At 37.9% G+C, this 19,264-nt stretch overlaps 1 protein-coding gene across 7 annotated transcripts in view; it reads right to left on the bottom strand.

Moving 5' to 3' along the window:
* LOC127837485 (actin-related protein 5-like) overlaps window positions 1-19,264 on the bottom strand; it is a 49,648-nt gene that overhangs the window by 16,373 nt on the left and 14,011 nt on the right. For all 7 annotated transcript variants that reach the window (XR_008029310.1, XR_008029311.1, XM_052364614.1 and 4 more), the window contains exons 9-13: window positions 18,811-18,927; window positions 7,187-7,285; window positions 6,398-6,481; window positions 5,954-6,082; window positions 5,276-5,428 (exon numbers count right to left, since the gene is read on the bottom strand). Coding sequence is in view for 5 of the 7 variants with exons in the window: in XM_052364614.1 (XP_052220574.1) it covers window positions 5,276-5,428; window positions 5,954-6,082; window positions 6,398-6,481; window positions 7,187-7,285; window positions 18,811-18,927 (582 nt within the window). In the remaining 2 variants the exon portion in view is untranslated. The remainder of the gene's footprint in view (window positions 1-5,275; window positions 5,429-5,953; window positions 6,083-6,397; window positions 6,482-7,186; window positions 7,286-18,810; window positions 18,928-19,264) is intronic.

The following is a 19,264-nucleotide window of genomic DNA, read 5'->3' as shown; positions in this document are numbered from 1 at the left end:
TTGTATACAGATGACATAAGTTGCCAGCTGAAAATAGGAATCCTGGACATTTCCATTCTATCACAATCACATTCCCATTTTATCTGAAGTAACATTCCCATTTTATCTCAAATTACATTTCTATTTTGTCTAAAATCCAATTCCCATTGTATCCAAGATTACATTCCCATTCTATCTCAGATCACATTCCCATTTTATCCCAAGTAACATTCCCATTATATCTGAGATCACATTCCAATGTTATCCCAAGTAACATTCCCATTATATCTGAGATCACATTCCTATTCTATCCCAAGTAACATTCCCATTATATCTTAGATCACATTCCTATTCTATCCAAAGTAACATTCCCATTATATCTTAGATCACATTCCCATTTTATCCAAAGTAACATTCCCATTATATCTGAGATCACATTCCTATTCTATCCCAAGTAACATTCCCATTATATCTGAGATCACATTCCTATTCTATCCAAAGTAACATTCCCATTATATCTTAGATCACATTCCTATTCTATCCAAAGTAACATTCCCATTATATCTGAGATCACATTCCCATTTTATCCAGAGTAACATTCCCATTATATCTGAGATCACATTCCCATTTTATCCAAAGTAACATTCCCATTATATCTGAGATCACATTCCCATTTTATCCAGAGTAACATTCCCATTATATCTTAGATCACATTCCTATTCTATCCCAAGTAACATTCCCATTATATCTTAGATCACATTCCTATTCTATCCCAAGTAACATTCCCATTATATCTTAGATCACATTCCTATTCTATCCCAAGTAACATTCCCATTCTATCTCAGATCACATTCCTATTCTATCCCAAGTAACATTCCCATTATATCTGAGATCACATTCCTATTCTATCCCAAGTAACATTCCCATTCTATCTCAGATCACATTCCTATTCTATCCAAAGTAACATTCCCATAATATCTTAGATCACATTCCTATTCTATCCAAAGTAACATTCCCATTATATCTTAGATCACATTCCTATTCTATCCAAAGTAACATTCCCATTGTATCTTAGATCACATTCCTATTCTATCCAAAGTAACATTCCCATTATATCTGAGATCACATTCCTATTCTATCCAAAGTAACATTCCCATTATATCTTAGATCACATTCCTATTCTATCCCAAGTAACATTCCCATTCTATCTGAGATCACATTCCTATTCTATCCCAAGTAACATTCCCATTATATCTGAGATCACATTCCTATTCTATCCAAAGTAACATTCCCATTATATCTGAGATCACATTCCTATTCTATCCAAAGTAACATTCCCATTATATCTTAGATCACATTCCTATTCTATCCCAAGTAACATTCCCATTATATCTGAGATCACATTCCTATTCTATCCCAAGTAACATTCCCATTATATCTGAGATCACATTCCTATTCTATCCCAAGTAACATTCCCATTATATCTTAGATCACATTCCTATTCTATCCCAAGTAACATTCCCATTATATCTGAGATCACATTCCTATTCTATCCCAAGTAACATTCCCATTATATCTGAGATCACATTCCTATTCTATCCCAAGTAACATTCCCATTCTATCTCAGATCACATTCCCATTTTATCCCAAGTAACATTCCCATTATATCTGAGATCACATTCCTATTCTATCCAAAGTAACATTCCCATTATATCTTAGATCACATTCCATTTTATCCAGAGTTACATTCCCATTCTATCTCAGATCACATTCCTATTCTATCCCAAGTAACATTCCCATTATATCTGAGATCACATTCCTATTCTATCCCAAGTAACATTCCCATTATATCTTAGATCACATTCCAATTCTATCCAAAGTAACATTCCCATTATATCTTAGATCACATTCCTATTCTATCCAAAGTAACATTCCCATTATATCTTAGATCACATTCCCATTTTATCCAGAGTAACATTCCCATTCTATCTCAGATCACATTCCCATTTTATCCCAAGTAACATTCCCATTATATCTGAGATCACATTCCTATTCTATCCAAAGTAACATTCCCATTATATCTTAGATCACATTCCCATTTTATCCAGAGTTACATTCCCATTCTATCTCAGATCACATTCCTATTCTATCCCAAGTAACATTCCCATTATATCTGAGATCACATTCCTATTCTATCCCAAGTAACATTCCCATTATATCTTAGATCACATTCCTATTCTATCCAAAGTAACATTCCCATTATATCTGAGATCACATTCCTATTCTATCCAAAGTAACATTCCCATTATATCTTAGATCACATTCCCATTTTATCCAGAGTAACATTCCCATTATATCTTAGATCACATTCCCATTTTATCCCAAGTAACATTCCCATTATATCTGAGATCACATTCCTATTCTATCCAAAGTAACATTCCCATTATATCTTAGATCACATTCCTATTCTATCCAAAGTAACATTCCCATTATATCTTAGATCACATTCCCATTTTATCCAGAGTAACATTCCCATTATATCTTAGATCACATTCCAATGTTATCCCAAGTAACATTCCCATTCTATCTGAGATCACATTCCAATGTTATCCCAAGTAACATTCCCATTATATCTGAGATCACATTCCTATTCTATCCAAAGTAACATTCCCATTATATCTTAGATCACATTCCTATTCTATCCAAAGTAACATTCCCATTATATCTTAGATCACATTCCTATTCTATCCAAAGTAACATTCCCATTATATCTGAGATCACATTCCTATTCTATCCCAAGTAACATTCCCATTATATCTGAGATCACATTCCTATTCTATCCCAAGTAACATTCCCATTATATCTGAGATCACATTCCTATTCTATCCAAAGTAACATTCCCATTATATCTTAGATCACATTCCTATTCTATCCAAAGTAACATTCCCATTATATCTTAGATCACATTCCCATTTTATCCAGAGTAACATTCCCATTATATCTTAGATCACATTCCCATTTTATCCCAAGTAACATTCCCATTATATCTTAGATCACATTCCAATGTTATCCCAAGTAACATTCCCATTATATCTTAGATCACATTCCTATTCTATCCCAAGTAACATTCCCATTATATCTTAGATCACATTCCTTTTCTATCCCAAGTAACATTCCCATTATATCTGAGATCACATTCCTATTCTATCCAAAGTAACATTCCCATTATATCTTAGATCACATTCCTATTCTATCCAAAGTAACATTCCCATTATATCTTAGATCACATTCCTATTCTATCCAAAGTAACATTCCCATTATATCTTAGATCACATTCCTATTCTATCCCAAGTAACATTCCCATTATATCTGAGATCACATTCCCATTTTATCCAGAGTTACATTCCCATTATATCTTAGATCACATTCCTATTCTATCCAAAGTAACATTCCCATTATATCTGAGATCACATTCCTATTCTATCCCAAGTAACATTCCCATTATATCTTAGATCACATTCCCATTTTATCCCAAGTAACATTCCCATTATATCTGAGATCACATTCCTATTCTATCCCAAGTAACATTCCCATTATATCTTAGATCACATTCCCATTTTATCCAGAGTAACATTCCCATTATATCTGAGATCACATTCCTATTCTATCCAAAGTAACATTCCCATTATATCTTAGATCACATTCCTATTCTATCCAAAGTAACATTCCCATTATATCTTAGATCACATTCCTATTCTATCCCAAGTAACATTCCCATTATATCTTAGATCACATTCCTATTCTATCCAAAGTAACATTCCCATTATATCTTAGATCACATTCCTATTCTATCCAAAGTAACATTCCCATTATATCTGAGATCACATTCCTATTCTATCCAAAGTAACATTCCCATTATATCTTAGATCACATTCCCATTTTATCCAGAGTTACATTCCCATTCTATCTCAGATCACATTCCTATTCTATCCCAAGTAACATTCCCATTATATCTTAGATCACATTCCCATTTTATCCAAAGTAACATTCCCATTATATCTTAGATCACATTCCTATTCTATCCCAAGTAACATTCCCATTATATCTGAGATCACATTCCTATTCTATCCCAAGTAACATTCCCATTATATCTGAGATCACATTCCTATTCTATCCCAAGTAACATTCCCATTATATCTGAGATCACATTCCAATGTTATCCCAAGTAACATTCCCATTATATCTTAGATCACATTCCTATTCTATCCCAAGTAACAATCCCATTCTATCTTAGATCACATTCCTATTTTATCCCAAGTAACATTCCCATTCTATCTCAGATCATATTCCCATTTTATCCCAAGTAACATATCCATTATATCTGAGATCACATTCCAATTTTATCCCAAGTAACATATCCATTATATCTGAGATCACATTCCAATTTTATACCAAGTAACATATCCATTATATCTGAGATCACATTCCAATTGTACCTCAGAATACATTCCCATTCTATTACAGGTAACGTTCCCATTTCATACCAAATCACATTACAATTCAAGAACAGATCTTAGGTCTTTAGTTTGAAAGTCAGAAGTGCTGGATTATTGAGCACTATTGCACTTTTTTTAACTAACATGTATGCACTTTTGGTAGAACAGTGAACAAAAATTGGGAGTTAATTCCTTCTTAACATCTGTTTACCATTTCCCACACAGATGCAAAGTGAAAATGGCTACATGCAAAGATTTTATGGTCTTTCTGCTCATTAGTATCTAGGGTTGGAAATAAAGCCTTTTAAACTTGAAAGTAGTAAGAAAGGTCTTAAATTTAATTAGAATTTCTAAGCGACTACAAACGCTTCTTACTGAGAGGTAACTGTATCGGTGGCTTTTTGTTTTAACCATTTTGGGAATTGGGCCAAGTCACTATGGATTGGGAAATTGTTTGTGTAATTCTGGCTTAAATTGGGAAACAGGTGTGGTTGGTTTTACTTTAAAACTGAGAATGAAAGTGATTTCCATAAATTTCCATAAAGTTTCAACTTATAGAACTTGATTTGAGATAAACTCCGTGTTGGTTGAACTCAATCTTTAAATTTAAACCAAAAAAAAAGTATCTTGAAACCTTTCATTGGAAATGTTTAGGTCCCATTTAAGAAAAATGTATAATTTGTTGTCCATTGGGAATGGGTTCCCTTGCAGGTCCAAAATTTGACGAAAAAAACAACACTGGTGTTTAAGCAAGCTACTGCATTCAACACTGGTGTTTATGCAAGCTACTGCATTCTCACCTTCTGTCTAATCTCTCGCTGCTGAGCCTGAGCCCGGGCCCGTCCCTCTCGTGCTTTCTGCAGGATGTACTGGCGTTTCTTCTTCACTAGCTGGTCTGGGGTCAACTGTTCATCAGGGATCTCCAACAGGTCAAATGTGCACTGCTTCTTAGGCTGAAGTGATAAAGGATTTTTGTTTAGCCCGTTAATGCTTTATATTGTCAGCACTTTTACAGTGTTCAATTAACAAATTATTACCGCGGCAACTATTGTTTACCATTTTTCACATGAAGGATGATAGAAGTATGGCTTTCTGATATATAAAACTGGTGTTTGTTTTTTCAAGCAATTGCAATTAAATTTCTTATTCATTGATTTTTCAATCACCAAGATTCTGTAAAAGTTATTTGTTCTTTAAATAAATTCTAATGTCTTCAAAACAACACCATTGCAAAAAAAATCGGCAAAAAATATAAACAAGTTTTCTAAGACCAATTTTGATTATTTAATTGATTTAGATATTGATTGCTTGTAACAAAGATGATACTAGTGCAGTATGTTGAGTGGTCCTCTAATCAGGAGTTCAACATGCCTATGAAATATGCCTCGGCATTGGTCTTAATACACTCGCACACAACCCTATTTTGTTATGAATTTTAACCCGATCTGCGATAATCTGTGGTACTATGGGAATATCACCTCAGGTTCCTCAGGGGGTGGTTCAGTCCCATCAATCAAAGCCTTCAGTCGCTGTATACTGACACTCAGCTTGCTGATCAAGGCCTGTAACTCTTCCTCGTTTTCCAGCTCTCGCTCCTTCAACGCCAACTAGAAGGGACAGAAATGCCATTGACTGATATTTTTCTACTTATAGTTTCTGCATTTTTTTCTTAAAATAAACTAGTCAAAGATAATAATCTATTTCATTATTCAATCACCATCATCATAAACATCATCATCATCATCATCATCATCATCATCATCATGAATGAACACAACAACCAAGCCAGCCTATCAAAAACTCATCATCATCATCATCATCATCATCATCATCATCATCATCATCATCATCATCATCATCATCATAATCATCATCATCATCTTCATCATCATCAATAATGAACAACAACGTCGCCAACCTACCAAGAACTCATCGTCATCATCATCATCAGTCATCAGCTCCTGTAGCTCCATCAGTTCCTTTAGTTCCCTCTCTTCCTCTGCAAGCTGCAACCAATGAGTGAGACACACATGTAATCCTCTCCATTGTTTTTTGAATGTGAGATTTCAACTTGCATTTTTACCTTACAATAAGATCTCAGACAAAGTGATTATCAATTCAAAACAAGAAATGTGTTTGTCAGAAACACTATGTCCCCTACTGCACCGCTTTGATTTATTATTTTTTAAATTAATCAAGTGACAGGTTCAGAAGATTATCTCCCTTTAAAGCTTATTACTTCCCTTAGATTTGTTTTTTTTTTACCTTTAACCTTGAAGGATGACCTTGACCTTTCACCAATCAAAATGTGCAGCTCCATGAGATACACATGCATGCCAAGAATGAAGTTGCTATCATCAATATTGCAAAAGTTATGGCAAAAAGTTAAAGTCTGACGCAAACAAACACACACACAAACAAACAAACAAACCAACAGACAGGGCAAAAACAATATGTCCCCCACTATAGTGATATGGGACATAAAAATAGGACTCAACTGTTTGTAGAACTCACTTGCTCGAGATATGTATACTGTAAGCAATGTTTGGCACACTTTTTATATCTGGTAAGAAGGCACAATTATAAACGTCATATTCTACCACAATGCACAACTTATCATCCTGGTGGCATTATTTCTTTGCATAGGAACTCCAAACCATTATCATTACGGCAATTTATCCTCACTTAAGCACACATGAAACTTTGCCTACCTTTTCCTGACGTTTCTTCATGCTGAGATCTTTGAGGCGACGTATCTGCTGCTCCCGTCGCTCTGCCTGCTGTTGGGCAGAGATCTGGTTGCCAGGGGCCTGTAGTCATAGCAACACCCATAGCAACAGAGTAGAAACAGTGTAGTAACACCATAGCAACACTAATGGCAATAGTGTAATAACATCCTCGTAACACCATATTAATGGCCATAAGAACAGCATAGCAACAAGCTGTAACCATATAGCAACACTAATGGGAATAGTGTAGTAACACCATAGCAACAGAGTGGTTTCACCTCATAAATGCAAAACAACAGCATTGCAACAAAGTAGTAACCCCTTAGCGTCATCATAGCTGGGTTGAGAACTTACCCTTACATCATTTACTTACATACACAACAAACATTTTTCACTTAGCTTTAGTTTTATCATGTCAAAATCAGTCATACCATATCTGTAAACGGACAAAATGTTACTGCTCCATTTTCTCAAAGAAATGGAATTAAAATAAAAGAATTGTCTAAATGTACTAAAAAATCATTTTGAGTTAATCAAAAATAAAGATCACCACAGGTGCAAATGTAAATCACAAAACATCATACACATGAGCAATTTTATTACATAATTTAACCACTATAGATGTGATATCCATGAGTTATAATTGGATTATAGGACAGAATAATTTTAATATGAGCCCACCCTCTGCGAAAATGGGACTTAATGCATTCGTAAAAGAAAGTCTAAAGCCTCTTTTAAATGAACATCTACATGTAGTCTAAGCCCAAAGAGTAATCCCAGATAAGCCCCTGAGAACCGCTCAGGTGACTAAATTTTACGCACATGCATTAACTCTCTCAGTGCTGGAACCGAATTTCGAAGGCCTTTGCAAACACTTTGGATCCAGATGAGACGCCACAAAACGTGGCGTCTCATCAGGATCCAAACTGTTTGCTATTCTGATAGTATTCTTTGAAAAAAAAATCGAAGAAAATGCTAATTTTAGAAATTTAGCAGACGACATTTTAGCAGACGACAAATTTCCCAGCATGCAAAGGGTTAAGACTCGTTTTCCCAGAGTGTGGTTCAATTCAGTCTTGGAAGCATATCATAAGAATGTACTAAAGGCTATAAGCATGGTGTGGACAGTCTTGGAAGCATATCATAAGAATGTACTAAAGGCTATAAGCATGGTGTGGACAGTCTTGGAAGCATATCATGAGAATGTACTAAAGGCTATAAGCATGGTGTGGACAGTCTTGGAAGCATATCATAAGAATGTACTAAAGGCTATAAGCATGGTGTGGACAGTCTTGGAGGCATATCATAAGAATGTACTAAAGGCTATAAGCATGGTGTGGACAGTCTTGGAAGCATATCATAAGAATGTACTAAAGGCTATAAGCATGGTGTGGACAGTCTTGGAGGCATATCATAAGAATGTACTAAAGGCTATAAGCATGGTGTGGACAGTCTTGGAGGCATATCATAAGAATGTACTAAAGGCTATAAGCATGGTGTGGACAGTCTTGGAAGCATATCATAAGAATGTACTAAAGGCTATAAGCATGGTGTGAACAGTCTTGGAGGCATATCATAAGAATGTACTAAAGGCTATAAGCATGGTGTGGACAGTCTTGGAGGCATATCATAAGAATGTACTAAAGGCTATAAGCATGGTGTGGACAGTCTTGGAAGCATATCATAAGAATGTACTAAAGGCTATAAGCATGGTGTGAACAGTCTTGGAGGCATATCATAAGAATGTACTAAAGGCTATAAGCATGGTGTGGACAGTCTTGGAAGCATATCATGAGAATGTACTAAAGGCTATAAGCATGGTGTGGACAGTCTTGGAGGCATATCATAAGAATGTACTAAAGGCTATAAGCATGGTGTGGACAGTCTTGGAGGCATATCATAAGAATGTACTAAAGGCTATAAGCATGATGTGGACAGTCTTGGAGGCATATCATAAGAATGTACTACAGGCTATAAGCATGGTGTGGACAGTCTTGGAGGCATATCATAAGAATGTACTAAAGGCTATAAGCATGGTGTGGACAGTCTTGGAGGCATATCATAAGAATGTACTAAAGGCTATAAGCATGGTGTGGACAGTCTTGGAAGCATATCATAAGAATGTACTAAAGGCTATAAGCATGGTGTGGACAGTCTTGGAAGCGTATCATAAGAATGTACTAAAGGCTATAAGCATGGTGTGGACAGTCTTGGAAGCATATCATAAGAATGTACTAAAGGCTATAAGCATGGTGTGAACAGTCTTGGAGGCATATCATAAGAATGTACTAAAGGCTATAAGCATGGTGTGGACAGTCTTGGAAGCATATCATAAGAATGTACTAAAGGCTATAAGCATGGTGTGGACAGTCTTGGAGGCATATCATAAGAATGTACTAAAGGCTATAAGCATGGTGTGGACAGTCTTGGAGGCATATCATAAGAATGTACTAAAGGCTATAAGCATGGTGTGGACAGTCTTGGAAGCATATCATAAGAATGTACTAAAGGCTATAAGCATGGTGTGGACAGTCTTGGAGGCATATCATAAGAATGTACTAAAGGCTATAAGCATGGTGTGGACAGTCTTGGAAGCATATCATAAGAATGTACTAAAGGCTATAAGCATGGTGTGGACAGTCTTGGAGGCATATCATAAGAATGTACTACAGGCTATAAGCATGGTGTGGACAGTCTTGGAAGCATATCATAAGAATGTACTAAAGGCTATAAGCATGGTGTGGACAGTCTTGGAGGCATATCATAAGAATGTACTAAAGGCTATAAGCATGGTGTGGACAGTCTTGGAGGCATATCATAAGAATGTACTAAAGGCTATAAGCATGGTGTGGACAGTCTTGGAAGCATATCATAAGAATGTACTAAAGGCTATAAGCATGGTGGGGACAGTCTTGGAAGCATATCATAAGAATGTACTAAAGGCTATAAGCATGGTGGGGACAGTCTTGGAAGCATATCATAAGAATGTACTAAAGGCTATAAGCATGGTGTGGACAGTCTTGGAGGCATATCATAAGAATGTACTAAAGGCTATAAGCATGGTGTGGACAGTCTTGGAAGCATATCATAAGAATGTACTAAAGGCCATAAGCATGGTGTGAACAGTCTTGGAGGCATATCATAAGAATGTACAACAGGCTATAAGCATGGTGGGGACAGTCTTGGAAGCATATAATAAGAATGTACTAAAGGCCATAAGCATGGTGTGGACAGTCTTGGAAGCATATCATAAGAATGTACTAAAGGCCATAAGCATGGTGTGAACAGTCTTGGAGGCATATCATAAGAATGTACTAAAGGCTATAAGCATGGTGTGGACAGTCTTGGAAGCATATCATAAGAATGTACTAAAGGCTATAAGCATGGTGTGGACAGTCTTGGAGGCATATCATAAGAATGTACTAAAGGCTATAAGCATGGTGTGGACAGTCTTGGAAGCATATCATAAGAATGTACTAAAGGCTATAAGCATGGTGTGGACAGTCTTGGAAGCATATCATGAGAATGTACTAAAGGCTATAAGCATGGTGTGGACAGTCTTGGAAGCATATCATAAGAATGTACTAAAGGCTATAAGCATGGTGTGGACAGTCTTGGAAGCATATCATGAGAATGTACTAAAGGCTATAAGCATGGTGTGGACAGTCTTGGAGGCATATCATAAGAATGTACTAAAGGCTATAAGCATGGTGTGAACAGTCTTGGAGGCATATCATAAGAATGTACTAAAGGCTATAAGCATGGTGTGGACAGTCTTGGAGGCATATCATAAGAATGTACTAAAGGCTATAAGCATGGTGTGGACAGTCTTGGAGGCATATCATAAGAATGTACTAAAGGCTATAAGCATGGTGTGGACAGTCTTGGAAGCATATCATAAGAATGTACTAAAGGCTATAAGCATGGTGTGGACAGTCTTGGAAGCATATCATGAGAATGTACTAAAGGCTATAAGCATGGTGTGGACAGTCTTGGAGGCATATCATGAGAATGTACTAAAGGCTATAAGCATGGTGTGGACAGTCTTGGAGGCATATCATGAGAATGTACTAAAGGCTATAAGCATGGTGTGGACAGTCTTGGAAGCATATCATAAGAATGTACTAAAGGCTATAAGCATGGTGTGGACAGTCTTGGAGGCATATCATAAGAATGTACTAAAGGCTATAAGCATGATGTGGACAGTCTTGGAAGCATATCATAAGAATGTACTACAGGCTATAAGCATGGTGTGGACAGTCTTGGAGGCATATCATAAGAATGTACTAAAGGCTATAAGCATGGTGTGGACAGTCTTGGAGGCATATCATAAGAATGTACTAAAGGCTATAAGCATGGTGTGGACAGTCTTGGAAGCATATCATAAGAATGTACTAAAGGCTATAAGCATGGTGTGGACAGTCTTGGAGGCATATCATAAGAATGTACTAAAGGCTATAAGCATGGTGTGGACAGTCTTGGAGGCATATCATAAGAATGTACTAAAGGCTATAAGCATGGTGTGGACAGTCTTGGAAGCATATCATAAGAATGTACTAAAGGCCATAAGCATGGTGTGGACAGTCTTGGAGGCATATCATGAGAATGTACTAAAGGCTATAAGCATGGTGTGGACAGTCTTGGAGGCATATCATAAGAATGTACTAAAGGCTATAAGCATGGTGTGGACAGTCTTGGAAGCATATCATAAGAATGTACTAAAGGCTATAAGCATGGTCTGGACAGTCTTGGAAGCATATCATAAGAATGTACTAAAGGCTATAAGCATGGTGTGGACAGTCTTGGAAGCATATCATAAGAATGTACTAAAGGCTATAAGCATGGTGTGGACAGTCTTGGAAGCATATCATAAGAATGTACTAAAGGCCATAAGCATGGTGTGGACAGTCTTGGAGGCATATCATAAGAATGTACTAAAGGCTATAAGCATGGTGTGGACAGTCTTGGAGGCATATCATAAGAATGTACTACAGGCTATAAGCATGGTGTGGACAGTCTTGGAGGCATATCATAAGAATGTACTAAAGGCTATAAGCATGGTGTGGACAGTCTTGGAAGCATATCATAAGAATGTACTAAAGGCTATAAGCATGGTGTGGACAGTCTTGGAAGCATATCATAAGAATGTACTAAAGGCTATAAGCATGGTGGGGACAGTCTTGGAGGCATATCATAAGAATGTACTAAAGGCTATAAGCATGGTGTGGACAGTCTTGGAAGCATATCATAAGAATGTACTAAAGGCTATAAGCATGGTGGGGACAGTCTTGGAGGCATATCATAAGAATGTACTAAAGGCTATAAGCATGGTGTGGACAGTCTTGGAGGCATATCATAAGAATGTACTAAAGGCTATAAGCATGGTGTGGACAGTCTTGGAAGCATATCATAAGAATGTACTAAAGGCTATAAGCATGGTGTGGACAGTCTTGGAAGCATATCATAAGAATGTACTAAAGGCTATAAGCATGGTGTGAACAGTCTTGGAGGCATATCATAAGAATGTACTAAAGGCTATAAGCATGGTGTGGACAGTCTTGGAAGCATATCATAAGAATGTACTAAAGGCTATAAGCATGGTGTGGACAGTCTTGGAAGCATATCATAAGAATGTACTAAAGGCTATAAGCATGGTGTGGACAGTCTTGGAAGCATATCATGAGAATGTACTAAAGGCTATAAGCATGGTGTGGACAGTCTTGGAGGCATATCATAAGAATGTACTAAAGGCTATAAGCATGGTGTGGACAGTCTTGGAGGCATATCATGAGAATGTACTAAAGGCTATAAGCATGGTGTGGACAGTCTTGGAAGCATATCATAAGAATGTACTAAAGGCTATAAGCATGGTGTGGACAGTCTTGGAAGCATATCATGAGAATGTACTAAAGGCTATAAGCATGGTGTGGACAGTCTTGGAAGCATATCATGAGAATGTACTAAAGGCTATAAGCATGGTGGGGACAGTCTTGGAGGCATATCATAAGAATGTACTAAAGGCTATAAGCATGGTGTGGACAGTCTTGGAGGCATATCATGAGAATGTACTACAGGCTATAAGCATGGTGTGAACAGTCTTGGAGGCATATCATAAGAATGTACTAAAGGCTATAAGCATGGTGGGGACAGTCTTGGAAGCATATCATGAGAATGTACTAAAGGCTATAAGCATGGTGTGGACAGTCTTGGAAGCATATCATAAGAATGTACTAAAGGCTATAAGCATGGTGGGGACAGTCTTGGAGGCATATCATAAGAATGTACTAAAGGCTATAAGCATGGTGGGGACAGTCTTGGAAGCATATCATAAGAATGTACTAAAGGCTATAAGCATGGTGTGAACAGTCTTGGAGGCATATCATAAGAATGTACTAAAGGCTATAAGCATGGTGGGGACAGTCTTGGAGGCATATCATAAGAATGTACTAAAGGCTATAAGCATGGTGGGGACAGTCTTGGAGGCATATCATAAGAATGTACTAAAGGCTATAAGCATGGTGTGGACAGTCTTGGAGGCATATCATAAGAATGTACTAAAGGCTATAAGCATGGTGGGGACAGTCTTGGAAGCATATCATAAGAATGTACTAAAGGCTATAAGCATGGTGTGGACAGTCTTGGAAGCATATCATAAGAATGTACTAAAGGCTATAAGCATGGTGTGGACAGTCTTGGAGGCATATCATAAGAATGTACTAAAGGCTATAAGCATGGTGTGGACAGTCTTGGAAGCATATCATAAGAATGTACTAAAGGCTATAAGAATGGTGTGAACAGTCTTGGAAGCATATCATAAGAATGTACTAAAGGCTATAAGCATGGTGTGGACAGTCTTGGAAGCATATCATAAGAATGTACTAAAGGCTATAAGCATGGTGGGGACAGTCTTGGAGGCATATCATAAGAATGTACTAAAGGCTATAAGCATGGTGGGGACAGTCTTGGAGGCATATCATAAGAATGTACTAAAGGCTATAAGCATGGTGGGGACAGTCTTGGAGGCATATCATAAGAATGTACTAAAGGCTATAAGCATGGTGGGGACAGTCTTGGAAGCATATCATAAGAATGTACTAAAGGCTATAAGCATGGTGTGGACAGTCTTGGAGGCATATCATAAGAATGTACTAAAGGCTATAAGCATGGTGGGGACAGTCTTGGAAGCATATCATAAGAATGTACTAAAGGCCATAAGCATGGTGTGGACAGTCTTGGAGGCATATCATGAGAATGTACTAAAGGCTATAAGCATGGTGTGGACAGTCTTGGAAGCATATCATAAGAATGTACTAAAGGCCATAAGCATGGTGTGGACAGTCTTGGAAGCATATCATAAGAATGTACTAAAGGCTATAAGCATGGTGTGAACAGTCTTGGAGGCATATCATAAGAATGTACTAAAGGCTATAAGCATGGTGTGGACAGTCTTGGAAGCATATCATAAGAATGTACTAAAGGCTATAAGCATGGTCTGGACAGTCTTAGAAGCATATCATGAGAATGTACTAAAGGCTATAAGCATGGTCTGGACAGTCTTGGAAGCATATCATGAGAATGTACTAAAGGCTATAAGCATGGTCTGGACAGTCTTAGAAGCATATCATAAGAATGTACTAAAGGCTATAAGCATGGTCTGGACAGTCTTGGAAGCATATCATAAGAATGTACTAAAGGCTATAAGCATGGTGTGGACAGTCTTGGAAGCATATCATAAGAATGTACTAAAGGCTATAAGCATGGTGTGGACAGTCTTGGAAGCATATCATAAGAATGTACTAAAGGCTATAAGCATGGTGTGGACAGTCTTGGAAGCGTATCATAAGAATGTACTAAAGGCTATAAGCATGGTGTGGACAGTCTTGGAAGCGTATCATAAGAATGTACTACAGGCTATAAGCATGGTGGGGACAGTCTTGGAAGCATATCATAAGAATGTACTACAGGCTATAAGCATGGTGTGGACAGTCTTGGAGGCATATCATAAGAATGTACTAAAGGCTATAAGCATGGTGTGGACAGTCTTGGAGGCATATCATAAGAATGTACTAAAGGCTATAAGCATGGTGTGGACAGTCTTGGAAGCATATCATAAGAATGTACTAAAGGCTATAAGCATGGTGTGGACAGTCTTGGAGGCATATCATAAGAATGTACTAAAGGCTATAAGCATGGTGTGGACAGTCTTGGAGGCATATCATAAGAATGTACTAAAGGCTATAAGCATGGTGTGGACAGTCTTGGAGGCATATCATAAGAATGTACTAAAGGCTATAAGCATGGTGTGGACAGTCTTGGAGGCATATCATAAGAATGTACTAAAGGCTATAAGCATGGTGGGGACAGTCTTGGAAGCATATCATAAGAATGTACTAAAGGCTATAAGCATGGTGTGGACAGTCTTGGAAGCATATCATAAGAATGTACTAAAGGCTATAAGCATGGTGTGAACAGTCTTGGAGGCATATCATAAGAATGTACTAAAGGCTATAAGCATGGTGTGGACAGTCTTGGAAGCATATCATTAGAATGTACTAAAGGCTATAAGCATGGTGTGGACAGTCTTGGAGGCATATCATAAGAATGTACTAAAGGCTATAAGCATGGTGGGGACAGTCTTGGAAGCATATCATAAGAATGTACTAAAGGCTATAAGCATGGTGTGGACAGTCTTGGAAGCATATCATAAGAATGTACTAAAGGCTATAAGCATGGTGTGGACAGTCTTGGAGGCATATCATAAGAATGTACTAAAGGCTATAAGCATGGTGTGGACAGTCTTGGAAGCATATCATAAGAATGTACTAAAGGCTATAAGCATGGTGGGGACAGTCTTGGAGGCATATCATAAGAATGTACTAAAGGCTATAAGCATGGTGTGGACAGTCTTGGAAGCATATCATAAGAATGTACTAAAGGCTATAAGCATGGTGTGGACAGTCTTGGAAGCATATCATAAGAATGTACTAAAGGCTATAAGCATGGTGTGGACAGTCTTGGAGGCATATCATAAGAATGTACTAAAGGCTATAAGCATGGTGTGGACAGTCTTGGAAGCATATCATGAGAATGTACTAAAGGCTATAAGCATGGTGTGGACAGTCTTGGAGGCATATCATAAGAATGTACTAAAGGCTATAAGCATGGTGTGAACAGTCTTGGAGGCATATCATAAGAATGTACTAAAGGCTATAAGCATGGTGTGGACAGTCTTGGAAGCATATCATAAGAATGTACTAAAGGCTATAAGCATGGTGGGGACAGTCTTGGAGGCATATCATAAGAATGTACTAAAGGCTATAAGCATGGTGTGGACAGTCTTGGAAGCATATCATAAGAATGTACTAAAGGCTATAAGCATGGTGGGGACAGTCTTGGAAGCATATCATAAGAATGTACTAAAGGCTATAAGCATGGTGTGGACAGTCTTGGAAGCATATCATAAGAATGTACTAAAGGCTATAAGCATGGTGGGGACAGTCTTGGAGGCATATCATAAGAATGTACTAAAGGCTATAAGCATGGTGTGGACAGTCTTGGAAGCATATCATAAGAATGTACTAAAGGCTATAAGCATGGTGTGGACAGTCTTGGAGGCATATCATAAGAATGTACTAAAGGCCATAAGCATGGTGTGAACAGTCTTGGAGGCATATCATAAGAATGTACTAAAGGCCATAAGCATGGTGTGGACAGTCTTGGAGGCATATCATAAGAATGTACTAAAGGCTATAAGCATGGTGTGGACAGTCTTGGAAGCATATCATAAGAATGTACTAAAGGCTATAAGCATGGTGTGGACAGTCTTGGAGGCATATCATGAGAATGTACTAAAGGCTATAAGCATGGTGTGGACAGTCTTGGAAGCATATCATAAGAATGTACTAAAGGCTATAAGCATGGTGTGGACAGTCTTGGAGGCATATCATAAGAATGTACTAAAGGCTATAAGCATGGTGTGGACAGTCTTGGAAGCATATCATAAGAATGTACTAAAGGCTATAAGCATGGTGTGGACAGTCTTGGAGGCATATCATAAGAATGTACTAAAGGCTATAAGCATGGTGTGGACAGTCTTGGAAGCATATCATAAGAATGTACTAAAGGCTATAAGCATGGTGTGGACAGTCTTGGAGGCATATCATGAGAATGTACTAAAGGCTATAAGCATGGTGTGGACAGTCTTGGAAGCATATCATAAGAATGTACTAAAGGCTATAAGCATGGTGTGGACAGTCTTGGAGGCATATCATAAGAATGTACTAAAGGCTATAAGCATGGTGTGGACAGTCTTGGAAGCATATCATAAGAATGTACTAAAGGCTATAAGCATGGTGTGGACAGTCTTGGAGGCATATCATAAGAATGTACTAAAGGCTATAAGCATGGTGTGGACAGTCTTGGAGGCATATCATAAGAATGTACTAAAGGCTATAAGCATGGTGTGGACAGTCTTGGAGGCATATCATAAGAATGTACTAAAGGCTATAAGCATGGTGTGGACAGTCTTGGAAGCATATCATAAGAATGTACTAAAGGCTATAAGCATGGTGTGGACAGTCTTGGAGGCATATCATAAGAATGTACTAAAGGCTATAAGCATGGTGTGGACAGTCTTGGAGGCATATCATAAGAATGTACTAAAGGCTATAAGCATGGTGTGGACAGTCTTGGAGGCATATCATAAGAATGTACTAAAGGCTATAAGCATGGTCTGGACAGTCTTGGAGGCATATCATAAGAATGTACTAAAGGCTATAAGCATGGTGTGGACAGTCTTGGAAGCATATCATAAGAATGTACTAAAGGCTATAAGCATGGTGGGGACAGTCTTGGAGGCATATCATAAGAATGTACTAAAGGCTATAAGCATGGTGTGGACAGTCTTGGAGGCATATCATTAGAATGTACTAAAGGCTATAAGCATGGTCTGGACAGTCTTGGAAGCATATCATAAGAATGTACTAAAGGCTATAAGCATGGTGTGGACAGTCTTGGAGGCATATCATTAGAATGTACTAAAGGCTATAAGCATGGTCTGGACAGTCTTGGAGGCATATCATTAGAATGTACTAAAGGCTATAAGCATGGTCTGGACAGTCTTGGAAGCATATCATAAGAATGTACTAAAGGCTATAAGCATGGTGTGGACAGTCTTGGAAGCATATCATAAGAATGTACTAAAGGCTATAAGCATGGTGTGGACAGTCTTGGAAGCATATCATAAGAATGTACTAAAGGCTATAAGCATGGTGTGGACAGTCTTGGAGGCATATCATAAGAATGTACTAAAGGCCATAAGCATGGTGTGAACAGTCTTGGAGGCATATCATAAGAATGTACTAAAGGCTATAAGCATGGTGTGGACAGTCTTGGAGGCATATCATAAGAATGTACTAAAGGCTATAAGCATGGTGTGGACAGTCTTGGAAGCATATCATAAGAATGTACTAAAGGCTATAAGCATGGTGGGGACAGTCTTGGAGGCATATCATAAGAATGTACTAAAGGCTATAAGCATGGTGGGGACAGTCTTGGAAGCATATCATAAGAATGTACTAAAGGCCATAAGCATGGTGTGGACTCACATTGGAGAAAGGCAGCTGTATTTTGTGCACGTGTTCATCATAGTACTCATGTGACGTCCACTCTGCCAACTCAGGCAGGTAGTCCACGGCAATGTGGCAGTGGTCTCGTACTAGCTCCTGGAACAGTAGGGACAGGGTAGTAAACACGCAGGCAGTACAGTGATCCATCTTACTCAGTTAACCCTTAAGCACTTTAACGCGTTTGCAGGCTCTTAGAAATCAAATTAATTGGAAGACCTTTCTAATAGTTGTAAGTTTTAAGGCTGCATTTCAAAAGCTAAGATACTGGTGAGCAGCAAACAGAATAAAGAACAAACTGCGAGTTACTTGCAAGCTGTTCTGGTTTAATGCTGGTTGAATTTCCCATTTGCACTTCGCTTGTGTACAGGGTTGTAACATCATTGTCACTTCACATCAATTTCATTGAGAATCACAAAATAGAGATTTGACACAA

Source organism: Dreissena polymorpha, chromosome 7 (assembly GCF_020536995.1).
Source record: "Dreissena polymorpha isolate Duluth1 chromosome 7, UMN_Dpol_1.0, whole genome shotgun sequence".
Classification (NCBI taxonomy): Eukaryota; Metazoa; Mollusca; class Bivalvia; order Myida; family Dreissenidae; genus Dreissena; species Dreissena polymorpha.
This window is presented reverse-complemented; position numbering and strand designations above follow the sequence as displayed.